The sequence below is a fragment of the Carya illinoinensis genome, chromosome 1 (assembly GCF_018687715.1).
Source record: "Carya illinoinensis cultivar Pawnee chromosome 1, C.illinoinensisPawnee_v1, whole genome shotgun sequence".
NCBI lineage: Eukaryota > Viridiplantae > Streptophyta > Magnoliopsida > Fagales > Juglandaceae > Carya > Carya illinoinensis.
The window spans coordinates 55632437-55652414 of NC_056752.1; the positions used below are offsets into that span (position 1 = coordinate 55632437).

Here is a 19978-nt window from a genome sequence, read left to right on the forward strand (position 1 = left end):
AACTCTCAGTAATCTTCAAGTTAATAAAAATCTGAAGGAGTTCTACTGGTCTAGGACTAACTTACTTCTTTATAATCGCAACAATCAGTCCTCTTCTTGGGTGGTACTTCGATAACTAACCAGTTAATAACTTAAACTTGAGACTTTCTCTCTTATGATTGTCATAACTCTTCTATCCATCATGAGCTATCACTTATTCTAACTCTAAATGATTTGTTCATAATGTTCACATAAATCCTTAAGACCAAAATTTTACTCCCTATATAATAGTTTCCAAAAGAAAATTGATCTATGTATCCATAAAGATAGTGCTTTGCCAGAAATCATTTACTGGTGACGTGGTAATACTATTATCATAAATGAATCCTACTAAGGCTAAAGCTTCTCCTATCAAATTACTCTTCCAAACACAATTTCCATCGTATTCTCAGAATCAAAACAATTTTTTTTCAAATATGTGGAATACCATTAATCAATCCTACATATCTTTTCTCATATTACTAAAAGGTATTCTATATCTACATTGGTATGAACAATAACGCTTCTAATGAAAATTGTTACTCTTACCACTAGGGTAACAATTCAGCTTCCAAGTAGAATTCTCAAGCACTACCACAATTAATAGAAACAATGACTCATTTGAATCAAATAATGTACAATTTACCAACCCCAATGACTTGAACTATTCCAAAATAACAATAATGCAATACTACAATCGATTGCAATCAGATCAACATTAACTATGTTTACCTCAACTAATCTTTCATCCATCGGGAAATTCTGATCCTCTTGATTGTTATCTCCCTTAGGATTCCGAGGTATTCTATCACGAGTCATGAGTCCCTTCTTGAAACACACGAGTATATGTATTAAAACCACATATTACCTTTCATACCTTAAGAAATTCAAGCCTACTGACGACTAAAATTTCAAGCCTAATGTTTGGTGCATTTCCTAAAAACATGTGGATTTACTGCCCAGAGACGTATTGCTCTGATACCACCCTGTGACGCTCTCAAATTCCGTTTGGGATTGGACGAACATTTGAAGCGTCGAGACATGCAACACAAGGTTACCTGCCCCCGTTCATGACATATAAGATGCAATGTTCCTAACATGCATCTAACAATATGCAATATTCGCAGCGGATAAATTTTTTTTCTTTAGCAATACTATGCACCAAATTGAAAATATCCCAAATACTTAAAACATACTTCATACATAAAAACCCATTGAACAACTAAGATCACAACACTAGTCCAAAATAGTTATGATCCAAAAAGTACTAGAGATGCAACTCAATCGTACAAGTAGTAATTTACGTTAATTACTATATTAACATTGACGTCGCACCGTCGCTTAGTCAACTGTGTCTAGTTGATCAGCTACTGATTCTCCTTCAGGTCCTGTAACAAGATCTACCATTCGGGGGGAATGGTAGTTGGGACTACCAAAATGAGATTTGATTACAAATCTCAGTAAGTTAACAAAAAACTTCCACACAAGCTAATAATGCATGGATGACAGTAAAAGCATAAATGCATAATCAAATTCATAAGTAATTAAAGCATAACTTGACATACAACATAGCATAATTGACATAACTTAAATTGAAACATGAACTGAACTTGACTTGACATGAACTTGATCTGAAACTTGACTTAGCAGGAACTTGTTCTGAAACTTGACTTAACATGAAAAATACATACTCCACAGTTGTTGTGGCCCCATGTATTCTACGTGTAAATACATACTCCACAGTTGTTGTGGCTGCATGTATTTTACACAAACTTGACTTAACATGAAAATAACATACTCCACAGTTGTTGTGGCCCAATGTATTCTACGTGTAAATACATACTCCACACTTGTTGTGGCCCCATGTATTCTACACAAACTTGATTTAACATGAAAAATACATACTCCACAGTTGTTGTGGCCCCATGTATTATACGGAAACTTATTCTTTAACTGCTTAAATACATACTCCACAGTTGTTGTGGCTTCATGTATTCTACGTGTCACAATTGCTGTGTCTCACGTAATGTATGCGTCACAATTGCTGTGACCCCATACATAAGTAATCAAGATGAAACGTGACTGAAATACGAAAAGACTGAAGCCCTGACGTAACATAACGTGACTTGAACATAACTTGAAATACATGACCAACTTGAGATAAAAACATTTCGTAACATGGCATAACATATAATAGACAACATATTTAACATGACATACTTGCAACAGTGAATATTATATGACTTGACATATATGTAATAGATGGCATACTTAGCATGACGTACTTGTAATGTACAGTAATACATAACAGAATATATTATGTAACAGATAAAAATTGATGACAGAATAAATTCTGTACAATAGACAATTACGTGATAACTTGGCATGGCATGACATATATGATAACACACATACATACACTGTAGTTCCTTTACTTAGCACACATACACAGTAGACTGCTAGTAAGTTAATAACTAACTTACATCGATCTCCGCGTTTCTTATAAAACTTCAAGTGCGATCACGAGGAACTGTAATTAGTGATTCTAAAAGTTAGAACTAAATCACTAATAATTTTAAATATGGAAAATACTAACTTAAAGAGTAAAATTTTCATTTTACTCTCTACATGTGGAAAAATGACCGTTTTACCCATAACTTAAGGATTTTGCATACTAACTCCAAAAGTTTCCAAAATTTACATTCCTCATGTAAATTTTGTCCTAAACTTAAATATCAACTCAGAAAAATTTAAAACAAAACACAACTATGAAGAACAAACTATGGCCGAAACATCCATAGGCCATTTCCCTTGATTTTTGTTGCAATTCCTTCTAATTTCAAAACTCATGCTTAAACCAAAATTTTGCAGCAAACATCTTCCAATCCTAAGTTCAAAACCATACTTAAAACATCCATTTAGAAAAAACTAATAATTAACACCAAACTTTTTTGTAAAAAGATTCAAGCACTTAAATCACAAGTTTTGACCTTAAATCAAAACATCTCCAAGAATTTCAAAAATCAAATCTTACTTCTTACATATTAATAATATCATCCTAACATCAACCATGCTTTAAATCATTAAATTAAATTCACCAAAATCACAAAATAACATTTGGAGTTTTTGATTTTACACTTAGTCCAAAAACAAAAACTTTTTCCTCAACTAGTTTTGATAAATCTCTTGATCTATGACTTATAAATATATGATCTTCAAACCAAACCATCACATGGTTTAAAAAGATGTCCTAAAACATATATAAGCTTCTAATTCAAGATCACATGGTTAGAAATTAACCAAAACATAAATTTAGCCAAGAATATCCACACTTTGGCTTATTTGAATATCTCTTTGCATAAAATTTCATATCTTTGAAACTAACATCAAATATCTTTAAAATAATAATATAACATGTATATAAGATACTTAGGATCCTCCAATAAAATTATTAAAGTCATTAGAATAGGTTTAGACCACCAAAGAGTTAAACTTTCTCAAAACAGAAACTGTTTTTCTTCTTCCAGTTTCTAAGTTTCTAAATCTAATAAAATCTTTTATCAAAACCTTTAATCATGCAAAAATCCTCAACCAATAGTCACATATACATGTTAAAAATACTCTATAAAAATTTCGGACCAATATCTATCCATTAGCTTGGTCAAAAACTCCAAATTATAACATATTCTCCAATTTATCTCCCAGAATGACCTTTCTATAGTTTACACAATATTTTACTGACCAAATGATTTTCAAATGGGGCAAATAAGATATCCATATAAACTAGACTAAAAAAGGAACAACTTATATGAATAAGACTTTATGATAAAACACTTACAAAAGCTTTGAAATGGGCGTGCAAAAGAACTCCTAAAAGCTGTCTGAGAGAGAGTGTTTGATATTCTTTTAATGGAAAGTATAAATGTAAATAATTTCGTGGGGAGAGGTGGCTGGAGATACTTATGGATGAGATATGGAAGAGATGAGGCTGGAGTTGAGAGTTGAGTGTAGTTTTCTCCTACCCAAAATATCTATAAAAGATTATCTCATAATATTCTATCCAATAGTATCTACAAAAAATCAACTTAAGATATTTTTATCTAATAATATCTATAAAAATCAACTCAAAATATTTTTACCCAATAATATTCATGAAAATTATTTCAAGATATTTCTTTTTATCCAATAATATCTACAGTTTTGAACAGACGTTTTGTCCGAAAATATAAAAAAATGTTATTGCGCCATAAGACTTTAAATAACCCTCCGAGTCTAATGGCACTAAGCATAATACATTTTGACACTTCTAACTATCTCCAATAATAAAAAACACACTTCTAATACTATAGTAAATAATAACACTAACTATGTAGTTAGACAAAAACCTATACGATTAATGGATTCGTGAAAACTTATAGAATTTTTACGAGGTTTCTAAAATTAATAGAAATTTTACAATTAAATTTCTAACAGACTGTTACATTAACCGCTCATTAACTGTAATTGCTGAAAGCTTGGGCGCACAAACTTAAGAATAAAAACGTTTATATCCGTACAATGTAGGTCGTACACAATTAGATTAGGATAATTTGTTATTAACAATAATGTCTTGTCCAAACTGAGGAATGGGACGTAAGTTTAGACAAATCATTGGTTTTTTTTTTTCGCTCGTATTGTATTTGGTCAACCATATTAAATAAAACTCATATAGTTTTGCATTCCCCCCACACCCCCCCCCCCCCCCCCCCCCCCCCAAAAAAAAAAAACAAGCAATATTTTCCGCTTGAGAATTGGTGTAAATCGAGTAACTATAGCCACGGGTGTTGAAAAAGAAAAAGAAAAAATTCCGTTTGATCTTAATCGGTAGGTTTGGTCTCAAAACCAATCTTAAATCGGTTTTGTATTGATTTTCTGATCCAAACGGATTGAGATATATTTTTTATTATATTATATTATATATTAAATTAATAGTTAATATAGCATTTTATATAAATTAGACAGTACTTATATTATAATATAATTAGATACTAGTTACATTGTTTTTATCTTATTATTCAAATTTATTAATCTCATTAATAAGTTAGACACTAATTATATTATACTAATATAATAGATACTAAATTATAATAATTAAGTTTAGTGTTTTAAAACTAAACTTATATAGTTTCACATGTATCAATAGAAAATCAAAATAATTAAATCGGACTGAATCAAAATCAGAAAAATCAAAAGTTTTAATTCGGTAATAAATCGATTCATATCAATTCATAAATTTTTAAAACTTAACTATATTAGATTATTAATATATAAAATAAATAATAAAATTTACAATTCTTTTTATTAGTCTAAGTTTTCGAAATATGCGATAATTTTTAAAATAAATAAATCTACACAGTAGCCTCACACTTTTTTACACTATAAAAAAAATAAATTTATTATTTTATCATCTGTTATTTTAAATTAATATGTTAAATATGAGGCTGCTGTGTAGCCTCATATTTATCCCAAATCAGATCGTTAGCAGCCTCATATGAGGCTGCTGTGTAGCAGTACTTTTCTAAAATTTATCCCAAATCAGATCGTTACACTCCTAACTATAACTTCTTTTACGAGCTCACGGGCTTCCTCCACAAATCGCACACCACTGGATCCAGCGAAATATACGAACCTATAAGGAATCAACACCTGGCAAATCTACCTCGTATGGTAAAGCGTCATTTCAAATTAGATTCCCATATGTGTACGCCTCTTCATTTAGCGGCCATGATTCTTCTGTCAATTCCCTAAAGACCCCAACGCATAAAACTCACGATGAAGATTTAAGATCACACTGTGGTCCCCACAAAATCGTAAATTTACGGCCCAGATGAACCGTACCATATATGGAATAGTACAGAGCTCCATACAATATCCCTCGTCACAGTTGAATCACATGCTCAGAGAGTGCTCCCCAAGTTCTTCTTTTCTCCTAGCCTGTGTTTATATCCCCGGCGCGTCGCCGTCGGTGAACATATCCGGCGATCGCTCCGTTCAATTCACAGGAGAGGTACTTTCTTTCCGGAACCTTCTCATTGATCGCAGTTTAAGGGTTCAGCCTCCATTTCCATATCTAATGCACACATACATGTACATGTCTATGCATAGGTTTCTGAAAATTCACTTTGGTCGCTTTGAGCTTTATCTCTCTCCAATACGATTCATTTTTTAAAATCTATGTGGATCATTGGCTCCATGCCGTATGTGATCGAAGTTCGATTTCTTGGGTGGGTTGGAATTTTTTTTTGAAGTGTTAGGTTTTGTGGTTGTGTGCAGAAGAAGTAGCAACTATAGAGACTTTGAGTTGGGATTTGCGTGCTTTGTGTCTTCCGTGGTCAAAACTGCGCGCTAAAAGGTATAGTGGTTTGGATACTAGAAGATAGTTCGAGTTTTGTGAGAGTGGGCTAACTCTGATTGGATACTAGAAGATAGTTCGGGTTGTGTGAGAGTGAGTCCTGCTTTGGCTGGGATCATAAAATGGTAGGCTCTTAACTCCGATTTAAGTTTTTGCATGAAAATGCTGTGTTCGAATCTGTGGTCCTTTGGGTACTTTGTATCTAATTTTCGCGCTAAAGAGGTTTTCTTTGGCTCTGTCATTATGCATGTTCTGCGTTTATTATTTATTGTTACTACTTTGTTACATTCCATTTGGTTGAACATTTTGTATGTGTTCCATATCTAAGCGTGTTTCTTTGTGTCGAAGTTATTTACGTTTATGTGCTTATGATACTTTAGTAAACATTGGTTGAATCCCCATTTTATATAGATAGTAACTCACTAACTTGGGCCAATCTTGAATTCTGTTTTTTGATAAGTAATAGAAAGATTTATTGAAAAATCCGAAAGGCATAGCCCAAGTACAAATGACATGCAAAAGAGAAACATCTGACTAGAAATATAAAAAAATACAAGAAAATCATTAACTCAGCCCATTTGAATTTATTGTGGCTGCCCTATGGAACATATTATTGAGGAAGAAAACTTTAAACTCATCCATTGTCTGCTCGTGGTACACAAAATTTTTATCATTTATTTTCCTCCAAATACACAATACTAGACAAATAGGTGTAAACTACCACACTGCTGCAATTTTTGGGCTGCTATATAACCTTTTCCAGCTTTCGAGGAGGTTTGCAAACCTTTTAGGCATAACCCAAGCCAACCCAACTATACCAAATAAGTCTTTCCACAAGGATCTGACAACTGCACAATAAAGTTTAAAGTGTTCTACAAATTCTCTGTTGTTTCTACACGTACAGCACTAATCAGCTACAATGATACCGCATTTCCTTAAGTTATCAATAGTGAGGATCTTTCCTAAGGATGCTGTCCACAAGAAGAAATCTTGAGATTTATTGTTTCTTTGAATATAAAATATCTATAATAATGAGGCTGATTTATAAATAACTATTCTACATTTCATCTCAATTTCCGTAAATTTATGTTAAATGGTTTCTCTAGAGTGACAAAGTGTCCTGTTTATGGTATATTATCAACTGGAATTTTAGGAAACAAGGGCTTAACAATTTGATCCCCTTTGTATATACTTCCTATAAACATTGTTTTGTGCTTGCTTAGATCACTTGATCACCAAAAAATTGTACAGGGAAATTTAGTGAGTTATAAGATTTCATACCTACTATTTAAAGTTGTAAAGAGGAAAGGATTAATGCAGTTATTTCTAAGAATCAATTGAAGAGATTACTCCCTGTAAGTTAGGCTGACTAAAATTTCTCTAACCTGAAACATTCAGTTTTTAAATAAGATATTTGAGTGAGTCTGCACCCTGCTCATTAAGTGATCCAGCCTTTCATTGAGTTCCTTTAGGAATCATGAGTCCGTCCATATCTCACTAGGTTTGGATTACTTGACAAGTGACATTCCAATGTGAACTTGTAAGGTGGACACCTGGTTGTTAATTGCCACCATCAATCTGTTGTATCTGATATTGTATCTGAAAACTTTTCATCAAATTACAAGGATAGACCTGCTGGAGTTTCTTAAGAAGAGCTTAATATCACAGTTTATGGGTCCAGTTCCAGTTGGTTGTGAGTGTTTGATTATTGCTTACTTTCTTAAGAAAGCTAACTCCACCTTTCCTTCCATACATAAAGACCATCCCAAAACAAGTTTCCTAATCTCATATATATAGTAATTTTTCCTCTCTTGATAAGTAATCGAAAATTTTATTGAAAAACATTAAAGGTATAGCCCAAGTAAACATCTCTCATATATAGGTAAAAGTCAAAGTTTTGTTCTAGAGCTGCATTGTTCTCATCTGTAGTCAAATAAACTAAAATCTTGTGCTTGGTTGAGCAAGGAAATGCCTTAGCTATAAACACGGCTTAGACAGGTGAAATGGAATCTGAGTTTGTATGCATCTATTAATGTTTAATTCTCATTGATAGCTAATTGCCTCTGGCTGCATCTAATGGTTGTTGAGAAATAGCAGTTGAGAGTTTTTTGGCAGAATTTTGCATTGGCTTTTAACATGGTAATTTGAAATCTATCTCATTTGGAGCAACATGCTTTGATGGTATCTATTATAGAACAAATTCCCAAATATTTTCCTGAGAAGAGTCAAAAGATCTAGCCTATTATTTTCCTGTTTATGCCAAACCACGTTCTGTTTGGCAAAAACAACCTTGATGTCTCATCTCAAATTGTTTTAATGTTTTGACAAAGATCTCAACAAACTAGGCATATCAGTTGGATTATGGGGGTACACTTGTACCAGAGTTTCTTTGAGGTTTTGAATATGTTTGTTTGTGTGTGTGGTTTTTTTTTTTTTTTTTTTTTAATTTTTTAATTTTATTGGTTGATGTTTTGAATATGCTAAAGCATCAGGAGGCAAGTTTTCTAAGTATGGTGTAAGATGCTTTTCCTTTAAGTCAGTTGTGCATCAGGTGTAATTGTTTGAAGATTGTTTCGATGGGATATAACTTAACTTAACAACATGCTCGCATGCATTTTTCACACCAATTCTTGCCAATATCATCTTGTTAAAAAGTCCCTTTGAAGGGTGCCTTTTCTAGAATTTATTCAGACCTGAAAACAGAACTCTATAATGGCTGTGTTAGAAGAGCATCTCAGGAGGGAGTTTGAGGGTCCAGTATGGGTAAGCTCTGGATGAGGCAAGAGTGGATATAAATATATTTAGAAGTAACTGTGTAACCTGTGGCTGTGGACCATCCTGAAGATTTTTTGAGCATTTGAGGTAGCAGTACTGCCTAAGTCACCAAAGCTTCGTCTCTTTATCCAATTTCCAATATAAATAACTAATGAGTTTTTTTGTTCTAAAATGCAGCATTCTATATATGGCTGTTTTGATTATCCATTCTTGTATTCCGTATTTCAATTTTGTCTTTATTGTTGCAATTAGATTAGTGAACATGAAATTTGTGTTATGACTTGCTTCTATTTTTTTTTTTTTCCTTTGAGATTGTGCATTCTCATTTTTTTTAGTAGGAAGATTGTGCATTTGCAGTTGACCTTTATAGGCTCTTGTTATTGGCAGTCGTTCCAGCAGAAAAGCTTTTGGATGCCGAGAGACACTGGGTGTCTTACCGATGGAGAGATTGGTTGTGATAATTCATCCAGAATTGAACCAAAGCGGAGTCATCAGTGGTTTATGGATGCCAGTGGACCAGATCTATTCAATACTAAGAGGCAAGCTGTAGAAGCTGTGAATGGAAGGTCAGTTTCAGGAGTTCCACAAATGAATGTTTTTCCATGGGATAACACTCCTGGCTTCCATTCTGTTCCGGGGCAGTTCACTGAACGCCTCTTTGGATCTGAGCCTTTACGGACTGTCAATCTTGTTGATAGGAATATTCCTTCTGTTGGAAGTGGAAATATGGATATAGGAATGAGAAGTTTTGAGAATCAGTATGGAAACGATCCTTCAGTGGGTTTGTCTAGGTCCCATACCATTGAAGATCCATCATCGTGTCTGAGCTTTGGTGGGATAAGAAAAGTCAGAGTCAATGAAGTTAACTCTGACAATGAAATGTCTGAATCTATGGGGCACTCCTACAGCAGGGCTGATAACACTGGATTTTCTATTGATGCCTCATATAATAAGAATGATGAAGACACCATATCGTTGGGCCCTGCATACAGGAATGGAAATGAGAATACCATTTCAGTGGGCCACAACTTCAGTAAGGTAGATAACAAGTTCATATCGATTGGGCACCCTTTCAATAAAGGAGATGGCAATTTCATAACAATGGGTCACAACTTTAGAAAGACAGATGATAGCATATTATCCATGGGTCAGCCCTTTGACAAGGATGATGGAAATTTTATATCCATGGGTCAGTCGTATGAAAAGGGAGATACGAGTGTCGTATCATTGGGTGCCTCCTATAACAGGGGGCATGAGGATTTTACAATGGGCCCAACCTATAATAAATCCAATGAGAATTTCATGTCAATCACTTCTTCCTACAATAAGGGGAATGATCACATCATATCAATGGGTCCTACCTATGAAAAGGCAGATTCCACCATTGTATCGATGGGTACTTCCTATGACAAAGGAGAATCCAGTGCTCTCTCTATGGCCCTAAACTATAGTAAGGGTGAGAGCAATACCATATCCTTTGGAGGTCTACATGATGAACCAGAGACAAATCCCTCTGGTGGCATCATTAGTAGCTATGATTTGTTTATGGGTACTCAGAACTCAGCTCAGGCTTCAGAAATATCAGGCCAGAAGGATTTGGTTGAGTCCAATGCTGACCCAATTGTAAATGATGTTCCGAAAGCCAACTCTAAACTTGAAGTCAACCCCAGAAAAAAGGAGCCAAAAACAACTAAAAAGGCTCCTCCTAACAACTTCCCTTCAAATGTCAAGAGTTTGTTGTCAACTGGTATGTTCGATGGGGTCCCCGTTAAGTATGTTTCCTGGTCACGGGAGGTATATTTATTCTTTTAGGCTGCTTTTACATATTTTTCATGCTGATCTTGCTTTCTGGATCTCTTTGGTTTTATCATTTTACATCTGCTGAACTTCATCTTTGGCAGAAAAATCTTAAAGGAGTTATAAAGGGAACTGGGTATTTGTGTTCCTGCGACAACTGCAATCTCTCTAAGGTAAGGACCTTATGTTACTTTTCAGCTTCTTTCAGGAAAGGTAACTAAAGAGTGTTCAATCTGAGTTCAATGACCAAGCTTTTATGTTGGATTGCATTATACAGTCTCTTAATGCTTATGAGTTTGAGCGTCATGCTGGTTGCAAGACCAAACACCCAAATAATCACATTTACTTTGAGAATGGAAAGACCATCTATGCTGTTGTTCAAGAGCTGAAGAGCACTCCTCAGGAGATTCTATTTGATGCAATTCAAAATGTGACGGGTTCTCCAATTAATCAAAAGAATTTCAGGATATGGAAAGGTAATTCACAATTTACAACTCAAGTGACTGGTTCAGCATAAATAGGAATGATATACATTCTCTGTCTCCATTGTCTCGACTCTCTACTGAACCAGGTGAAGTTAAATATCTCTTAATCTCTCATATGATTTTTTTTTTTTTTTCTGTCTTCTTTTCCTATTCTCAGCATCATACCAAGCTGCCACACGTGAACTCCAGCGGATCTATGGAAACGATGAAGTAATCATGCCATCCTGAGATGAAAACCCTTTACTTCATACCATCCTGAGAGGAAAACCCTTACTTTCCGCTTCTAAAAGAAAAGAAAAAAGAAAACCCTTGGTTTCTGACGATTTTGAGGTTGGTGGATATGTGATCTGTGCATAGCAGCATACAGCCTATAGAAAATATAGACTCCTTTTTGGATTTAATAGTTTGAGCATATGGATGTTTATGACTACTATGGCTTTTTGTATTTTCTCTAAGATTATTATTATTATTTTTTGTTGAATTTTTGAAATTTGGATTATTTGTTAGATTGTAGATTTAACAGTTTTGGTTGTGATTGGAGCACTAAAGGTGCCTTTTTCTGTGTTAGTAGTGGTGCAAGAGAACTCTTTTTGAGCAATGGGCAGGTTAGGTGCTTGGTCAGGCGCTTTGGGGAGTGGTAGGTTGTCCTATTTTATACCAACCAGATATAGAAACGAGATAACATTTAAAATCATAGAAAATCAGAAGCATTTGACTGCAGATGATGGGACGATGAAACTCGTGGGATTATGTGTTTATGCCCTAAGGATTTTTTGGAACAATCATCTGGTTTTAAGCTGTTGTAGATTGCAAGCAATCCTGACTGCACAGTTTACTGTAGATTGAGACAATGCACTCTCCATCTTGCCCAATTTTAGTTCAAGTTCGATAATTTTAGCCCAAACCTAATGTTTTTCCTGGTATGGGACCCAGATTCCAATAGTGTGGTTCTTTTTCGCAGTCTAGTGAAGCCCAGCTCCATTTTAGGCCCAGTGTCGTTTGTCTTGGGTGGGTCACAATCAGTTACTCTTGCAAGTTTTCTACATGTCGATGCATGGAGATGATGCAGGAGAGGGGACAAATCCCAGTAGCAGCTCCTGATAGGGTCTCTCCATGCGAGTTGGGGTTGTGCTTTACGAGCTTTTCGTCTATAAGACCTATTTATATTCGGTTACTAGTGTCACTGTTAGTCTGTGGGTGGCTTCACTGTGAAGAATCTGGCCTGGCGGATTCCGCGTGGAGCAGCATCAGTAGTAGCAGCTTCCACATATTAGACTACTGGTGTTCTAGTATATGCAATTCTCCCAGTACAAGTGCGATATATCTACCGTCTTCGTTGAGATATATATATATATATATATATAATATCTGGATTTGATGCAACGAATATAAAGAGTTGTTTATCTCAGTGCCTTGAAATAGCAATAATGAACATATCTATCAGTCCGACAAACAGTATAAAGTGCTCATCTCACCTAAGCACGCGTCTTGATCTGATTAACTACGTTGTTTGATTTTCGCTATAAAGTTGGTCTACGTATAGGGAAAAGATACTGATGCAAGAAAATTTAGTGAGTGGCGGTGATTTTTCTGCACAATTAAAGCTTGCGGAAGAAAGGTAATTTTACAGCGGAAACGAGGTTGCAAAAGATAATTGATGTTCTCATATTTTAGAAATCAACCACAAAAGAGCTCAGGCAGATGACGCTATATATACTTGCAGCAAAAGATGATGCTCTAGAATTCCTTCGGGATAATATTTTATGTTGCCTGGAACTGGAACGTACCAAGAGAGAGAAAGAAAAGTGGGAGTAAGGGATTCAAAATTTCAAATTCTACGCAAGAGCTATTTTTGGTTCCTTCAAACAGTTTCATCCGTCCGAACAACGCTGCTATCCGTCGGAACAACGCTGCTAACGGTAATGGCAGCATGATTGGAAGTCCCCAAACACTGACCAGGTGTAGTTGTGCTCATTTGTTGTTCGCTTCGTGCTGCCGAACCTGTGTCTGATTGAGATGCAAGTTGATCCCTCCTTTTACCCCATAGAACGACATATAGGCCAATGAAAATAATGACTACTCCAATAATCCTACAAGGCCAACGGGACAATATCACGAGTTTTTACCCACATTTTTTTAGAAGTTATGCTTAATGTAGATAAACATGACTCTTACCCCACTTCTATGTGACATTGTTCATCAATTATAAGATGAAAATTCTTTCATAAAATAAAAAATTTAATATATGGTGAATAATGTCACATCATTATAGTAGGACAGAATAAAGATGTGAGTGTAGCATATAATATGCAATCAATCCAAACCTTCCTAAATATATTTTCTCTGCTAATACAAATGATCCCAAAATTGTAATAACGATCGTGGTCAGAGGATTAAAAGCAGAGAGGAAAACCGGACCCTTTTCCTTCGTTACCACTCCCATTATATAATACGCGACACCAGAAAGTATTCCCTGCATAGCAACATTATCTGCGTTAGAAGTTAAATCTGTTGAGTGTAACCCAGCAACCACCAAACATAGAACTTTGGACTCTGTTAATATATGCATCAGACATCCTTTTGTATCATATCTGAAACAATGAAGAAAATGCTAACATTTAGATTGCAAATGTTACGGTATTTGAGGTTAAATTTTTCTTACTGCATAAAGACTGGCTAGTAATTGGACATCCAAGTGTACTGACCACACTGCAGCATTGCCCCTTTCAAATGCCAAGCCCACTATGACGGCTTCCACCATGCCCGAACTGCATATCAAAGTTGTGAGGGAGAGCTGGGCAGGATATGATCTTAGTGTAATTGCCTGAAAGAAGCACCCATAACCAGCGAAGGAAAAAGGAAAAGGAAACGGAAAACAGGAAATTAAAAAAAAAAAAAAAAGGGTACTTCAAATCTATTCAGATGATGTAAAGCTTGGGCAGTAAGATAACATTGGATTGAGAAAGCTAACTTGCAGGATGATGAAGCAACACCAGCAGAAACAAGATGCTATGATCAGTAGAGAACCCTTCATGAGATCTTGCTTATTTGTTGCACTAGCAGATTGATCAGCAGGGTGGTCTGATCTTCCTTTCGTCCATGGCAGATTGAGCTCGCGTCCTTGGATTAGAGTCATCAACATTACTCCTCCAACCACCACTATGGTTCCCAATATCTTTGTCTGGCTTTGAAGTCTCCTAATATTGACCTTCTCGAACCTACAGATCATTACCATCCGCATAAGTTACATCTCTATTTCCAACAATTCTAGATCTCTTCTTTGACTATACATGCAAGCACATGCATAAATGATCCTGATATTAAAACTAACCCAAAAATCCAAGCCATTGCAAATGCCAGAACAGGAAGGATATTGTTCATAGAAGATGCGAAAGAGGCACCCGTATATGTCATCCCAATGTAGTATAGATTCTGGTCAAGCAAAGGGCTGTATAGAAAACATCTGAAGCCCAGTAAAAATCCTTAGACGATTGAAGTAACTAAAGAAATTCTATCTCAGTTGTCTAGATTCTTACTCAAACAAGCTCAGCAGCATGACCTTGAGTAAGATGGAGAAGGTCATTTTTGGCCTTGATTGCCTGTTAAGCATTATATATGTCAATACAAATTATTAGCTTCATTTAATTTGTTGGTTTGTACACCAGAGAGAGAGAGAGAGAGAGAGAGAGAGAGACCTTTCCAAAACAACGGCGAAAGGAGCCATAACAGCTGTGGCAATGGCCATCCTGTAAGCCACCAGCACGTAATGGCTCATGCCCCGGTTTAAAGCAAACTTGGCAATAATAGTCATCCCTGCAGAGCCAAACTGCAAAAGAATCACTGCCAAATATAGCTTTACCTGGCGAAATAAGCGACTGAAGAACTCCATAAACATTATTTTCTGTCTCCTTGTAAAGCTTATTATAAGCATTTATATAAATACAATAGAGATTAGGGTACTGAAATATATAGCTTATATAGAGTTTTAAACCACACAGATTAGACGAGTTTTTGTTTTATACGTTCTACTTTAAGAAAACATTCCTCAATGTAGAAAAATGGCGTTTCTTCAAAATATCAAACGGCCAGCGGTCTCTAATTTCCTCATATACCATGAAATGATGCTTATTCAGAGGGATCGGGTAATTGCACTAATTGACCAAACAAGGCTATGAATCTAATATTTATAGCCATTTTATATATAAACAGTCGCTGATGTACGACTAATTAATACGCACGCTAGCTCTTATAACCTATTTCAATTAATTCACCAGCTCTGCATCACATCTCTCTTAATTTGCACCAATTTGGAAGTGATATATATATATATAATGCCTTTGCTAAAACAAAACCATGGCAGGCAAAGAGACGAGAGTCACGGGGTTTACATAATCCAGTACTGATGCAGTACTGGTTTTACCTTTGCGCTTTGTAGCGGTGGCATATATATTAATATGTCAAGGAAAAGGATCTAATTCAGAATCATTCACCAGAACGTACGAACCTTGGTTTAGCAATGCTTACTATATAAGTCATGGGTTCTTCTTTTTGGAGAAATGTGCGCATTGGATTTAAGATACTGAAACCCAATTAAGAGATCCCTTTGGAGCCTAGCGGCCTGAAGATAGCACATGGATACTTCTAACAAACATTCTGCATGCACGTACAAGCTGTACTTATCTGGACAACAAGTTTTTAAAAAAAGAAAAAGAAAAAAAGCATCTAATGTATACGTACAGAAAATATTAGATTATTGTAGGCTCTGTGGAGATTAATTTGGACATGATGCAGCCTAGCTTGAAATAATATTATCCCATGATTCATGTATCCTTCTTGGTCTTGCTTTTGCTTGTTAACCATATATATATATATATAGATATTACAATTAAGTTTTTCATTCAGCAACAGTTGGCCGAAGGTCGATCGATCGCGCGAGGTCCAAACTAAATCTGCTTACGGTTTTACGTACCACGCAAAACGTATCATGCAGTCCTATATATAAGGTATAAGGATAAGGAGTCAAGCAACGTTAAACCCCCAAAAAAAAGGAATCCACTAGCTAGTAATTAATGGAGAAAAACTCTTTAGATTACTACTTAAAGTTAATTGATCATCGATCACGACAAAAGCCTCGAGATAGAATGATAAGAAGAATTTTTAAACATTTCTTTATATATATATATATATATAGGCGACCACATAAGACATAAGTACGACGTCCCCTAGCTAGCTAGCTAATAACAATATTATAACATCAAATTAATTAATACCATTAGAAAGACGAGCAAAATAAGCTAAAACTCGAGACATTTATCTAATAATACATGAAATTATTAATGTTGCTGCAACATATATTTACGCATTTGAAATAAGGACGTTTGACTAAACATTGTCCCCGAAACGTACGTTTCCAATTCCGGTTTGACCATTAATACATGATGATCATGACCAGTAAGTACTTCGATCATCTATCAATATTGCATTTAATTAGTTCGATCAAGACGCACATCTAGCGACCGAAGACATGCATGCTTACGGCCAGCTTCAGATCGGGACTAGCTAGCAGGATATATAATACTGGTTCTTATATATATATATATATATATTAATATAGCGGTACCTTGAATTTAATCACCGCTATGAATGACATGAGAGTTTGAGAAAAAACATGAGCACATGAGAGAGAAGCCAGCTTTTAATTAGTGTTCACCAAAATGGTTGCGCTAGCTTGTGAATTAACAACACCGCACTTATACAGCGGATAGGCAATTTTCGCTATCTTGTATATATATATAGGTACTGGCCGATGGATCAGCTTAAACTGATAATATATTTCATGGATGAGCTTGATGGTTATATATATATATAGCTTATATAATTAATCGGGTCTTTTTCTTGCGCGCAGCCTATTAACCCGATCGATCGAAGGTTCAATTCATTACAGTACAGATCATGATCAGATGAAATATTATTAGACACGAAAAGGGGAAAAAAAGAGAGTTTGATGCTTGCTTGCTTCTTAGCTTGTGGGGGCTTACTTGTAATATTATATGAAAAATTCTATTCATCATTCTTACACCATATATTATAAATAATAATTTTTAAATTTTTAATTTTTTTTGTTTTTTATTAGATATGTAGTATATATGGATGATGAATAAAAAAACTCAATTAGTTTAATAAAAATAAAATAAAAAATAAAAAGTTAATTTGATATATGATGTGCGGGATGATGGGTAGTGAAAGTCACACACACATATATATATATATATATATATATATATTATATTCCGTGGCCTCTTGGAAATGCTTGATCCATTGCCGCTATATAAGAAAGTAGCTAGTTAGGACAATCGAAGTTGAGATACAAATTAATGTATTTCCGCTTTTATTAATGTGATTATATATTTCTAGCTGATAATGCACAAATCATCAGAAAACAGAATAAATGAGCTGTTTCCACCTACCTACCTAGCACATGATCAGTAGTAATACCTAGCTAGTATTTTTTTATTATATATATATATATATAATTACCTCTTGCTTTTGAACCAAATAATCAGGAACCACAAAGAATTAAAAAAATTAAAGAAAAAAGAAAATTAAATATCCCTAGCTAGCTGGAACTCACTCGGTTCTCTATTAGCCCATGATCTCCCATTAACTATTGGTGATATTAGCTACTAATTTTCCAAAATTAAGCAACGTTTTAGTTATGAGTACTTGCACTTTTTAAGTCAGTCAGATTGATACACAAAATTAAATTATCTCATCTCATATAATTTTTTTAAATTTTCACATAAAATATAATAAATAATTTAAATATTTTAAATTTTAAAATAAAAATAATATTATAATAATATTTTTTATAAAATATATTTTCTCATCTCATCTAAATCGGATAACCAATCCATTATCAAATTTCGTGATTGGAAAAATAAAGATATATTCAAGTGGATCGAGGGTGAATATTCTATAAAGATATGGGCCGCGCGCCCACCGTTAATATCTTTTTGTTCAATAGAAAAAAGAAAATCAAGTGGAGGTAGGGTAATAATGTTATTTATTTCATAAATGCGTCTAATTATATGAATTATTTAATGTAATACAGCTAGCTACGGTTCATGATCATAACTCGTGATAAAAGTTTCAATTCAGAATTAGGTGAGTTGTTTCGTGACGTAGTTAATTTATATTAGAGATCGAGCAGAGACACCGATCGATGAGGCGTACGTACGGGGTACTCGGTCCTACAATCTCTTGCAATTGACAAAACTTAAATAGGGTGTAGAAAGAGTTTTGTTATATATAAGTACAGTTGTATATTAATTTGTGTATCAATACTGATTTATTCATACTTAAAATTTAAATTAACATTGTTTTCAATAAAATCTACTTTTTGACCAATCACATCACATTAGTGTACAGATTAGTATACAATTATGTTTGTAATTATATTTTTTCATGTGAAAAAGAGTATATAAAAGTAATTATATATAAATTTTTTATTTTTTTTATAAGTACAATTGGCAAAAGTTATTAACTGTAAAATACAAACATATATACACGATTTATTTTTATAGCTTTGGGCAAATTAAGACAGCTAATATTTTGAGATAACTATGCATAAATAGAGAATGAACCATATTTAGAGAGAGAGTAAATTATAAAATTGATGAAGTACTTCCCAAAATTTATGAGTTTCGTCGATCTATCAGTAGTGAGTTGGATTCAGAAATTGCATTTTTCAGAGGGGGAAAAAACGTCTAGACCACCCAAAGACTCCATGCAGTATTTGGAATTGAAGAGATCATATTATATAATTGATAAATGTTATAGATATAAAAAGATTCTATAAAAATAATATAATTTCATATAATAGTTAGATCTATTTTATAATATAAATAATTTTATAATTTAATATATTATATCAAGTGACGTCAGCTTATGAATTTATTTTTATAAAAATTTTTCGTGACTAAAATATTTTTGTGCATCATTTGAAGTAATAAATTATATTAAAAAAATTAGGATGTCTGTCGAATGAGGCGATAACTTTATTCTTTTGTATATATAGGAGATAACGCGCGGATGTGACATATTGATGTCCCCACATAAGTTTTGGAACGTAGACAGATACGTATACATAAGAGAGAGAAAAGAAGAAGAGCTCAAGTTATATAAAAGCCAAGCAAACTTTATTACAAAACGAAGGAAACTGTAAACAGTACACTAGTAGTACTTACTTTAGAACATATTACAATTATATAAAAAACGATCAAAATACAAACATTTGTTCATATTCGTTAATTGATGCGTCAGTTCGCACATCAATAATATTGTATTTAGTATTTCAATAAAAAAGTTTATAGTAAATAGATATTTATCGTCATTTTTTTTATTATATTTTTATTATTTTATGATGTAATATTAAATAATTAAAAATTATTTATAATATTTTATTTATGAACTCATTATTTAATACTATATTATAAGATGATAGATGAGGGGA

General features: G+C 34.0%; 2 protein-coding genes across 7 annotated transcripts; one reads left to right on the forward strand and one right to left on the reverse strand.

Annotated features, from left to right (window-relative positions):
* Positions 1-5869: 5869 nt before the first annotated feature.
* On the forward strand, positions 5870-12033 carry LOC122290380. 3 transcript variants are annotated; one of them, XM_043098035.1, is made up of 6 exons: positions 5923-6064; positions 6331-6534; positions 9572-10978; positions 11086-11154; positions 11259-11457; positions 11624-12033. In XM_043098035.1, exons 2-6 carry the CDS (start codon positions 6532-6534, stop codon positions 11692-11694), a joined length of 1749 nt encoding a protein of 582 aa, XP_042953969.1. In that variant the 5' UTR covers positions 5923-6064; positions 6331-6531; the 3' UTR covers positions 11695-12033. The 3 variants fall into 3 exon arrangements, with proteins under 3 accessions (XP_042953963.1, XP_042953969.1, XP_042953976.1); XM_043098042.1 differs by having other exon boundaries at positions 6331-6409; XM_043098029.1 differs by lacking the exon at positions 6331-6534 and having other exon boundaries at positions 5870-6064.
* A 1074-nt stretch (positions 12034-13107) lies between these two features.
* Positions 13108-15418, reverse strand: LOC122290400 (WAT1-related protein At2g39510-like). 4 transcript variants are annotated; one of them, XM_043098059.1, is made up of 7 exons: positions 15162-15416; positions 15003-15065; positions 14798-14914; positions 14438-14684; positions 14129-14290; positions 13791-13939; positions 13108-13556 (listed from the first exon to the last, which is right to left on the reverse strand). In XM_043098059.1, the coding sequence occupies exons 1-7, from the start codon at positions 15395-15397 to the stop codon at positions 13328-13330; spliced, it is 1203 nt and encodes a 400-aa protein (XP_042953993.1). In that variant the 5' UTR covers positions 15398-15416; the 3' UTR covers positions 13108-13327. The 4 variants fall into 4 exon arrangements, with proteins under 4 accessions (XP_042953993.1, XP_042953985.1, XP_042954002.1 ...); XM_043098051.1 differs by having other exon boundaries at positions 14798-14929; XM_043098076.1 differs by having other exon boundaries at positions 13397-13556; positions 13885-13939; positions 14798-14929; positions 15162-15418.
* Between the last annotated feature and the right edge of the window lie 4560 nt (positions 15419-19978).

Bases quoted from the DNA above. Each gene is read 5' to 3' on its own strand.
- LOC122290380 (XM_043098029.1), top strand. From the start codon at position 5,885: ATGAACCGTACCATATATGGAATAGTACAGAGCTCCATACAATATCCC. The intron at 6,065-9,571 runs GTACTTTCTTTC...TGTTATTGGCAG, and splicing joins CCGTTCAATTCACAGGAGAG to TCGTTCCAGCAGAAAAGCTT. The intron at 10,979-11,085 runs GTATATTTATTC...CATCTTTGGCAG, and splicing joins ATGTTTCCTGGTCACGGGAG to AAAAATCTTAAAGGAGTTAT.
- LOC122290400 (XM_043098051.1), bottom strand. From the start codon at position 15,397: ATGCTTATAATAAGCTTTACAAGGAGACAGAAAATAATGTTTATGGAG. The intron at 14,685-14,797 runs GTTAGTTTTAAT...AATGATCTGTAG, and splicing joins GCAATGGCTTGGATTTTTGG to GTTCGAGAAGGTCAATATTA. The intron at 13,557-13,790 runs GTTTGGATTGAT...TTGGCCTTGTAG, and splicing joins GAGAAAATATATTTAGGAAG to GATTATTGGAGTAGTCATTA.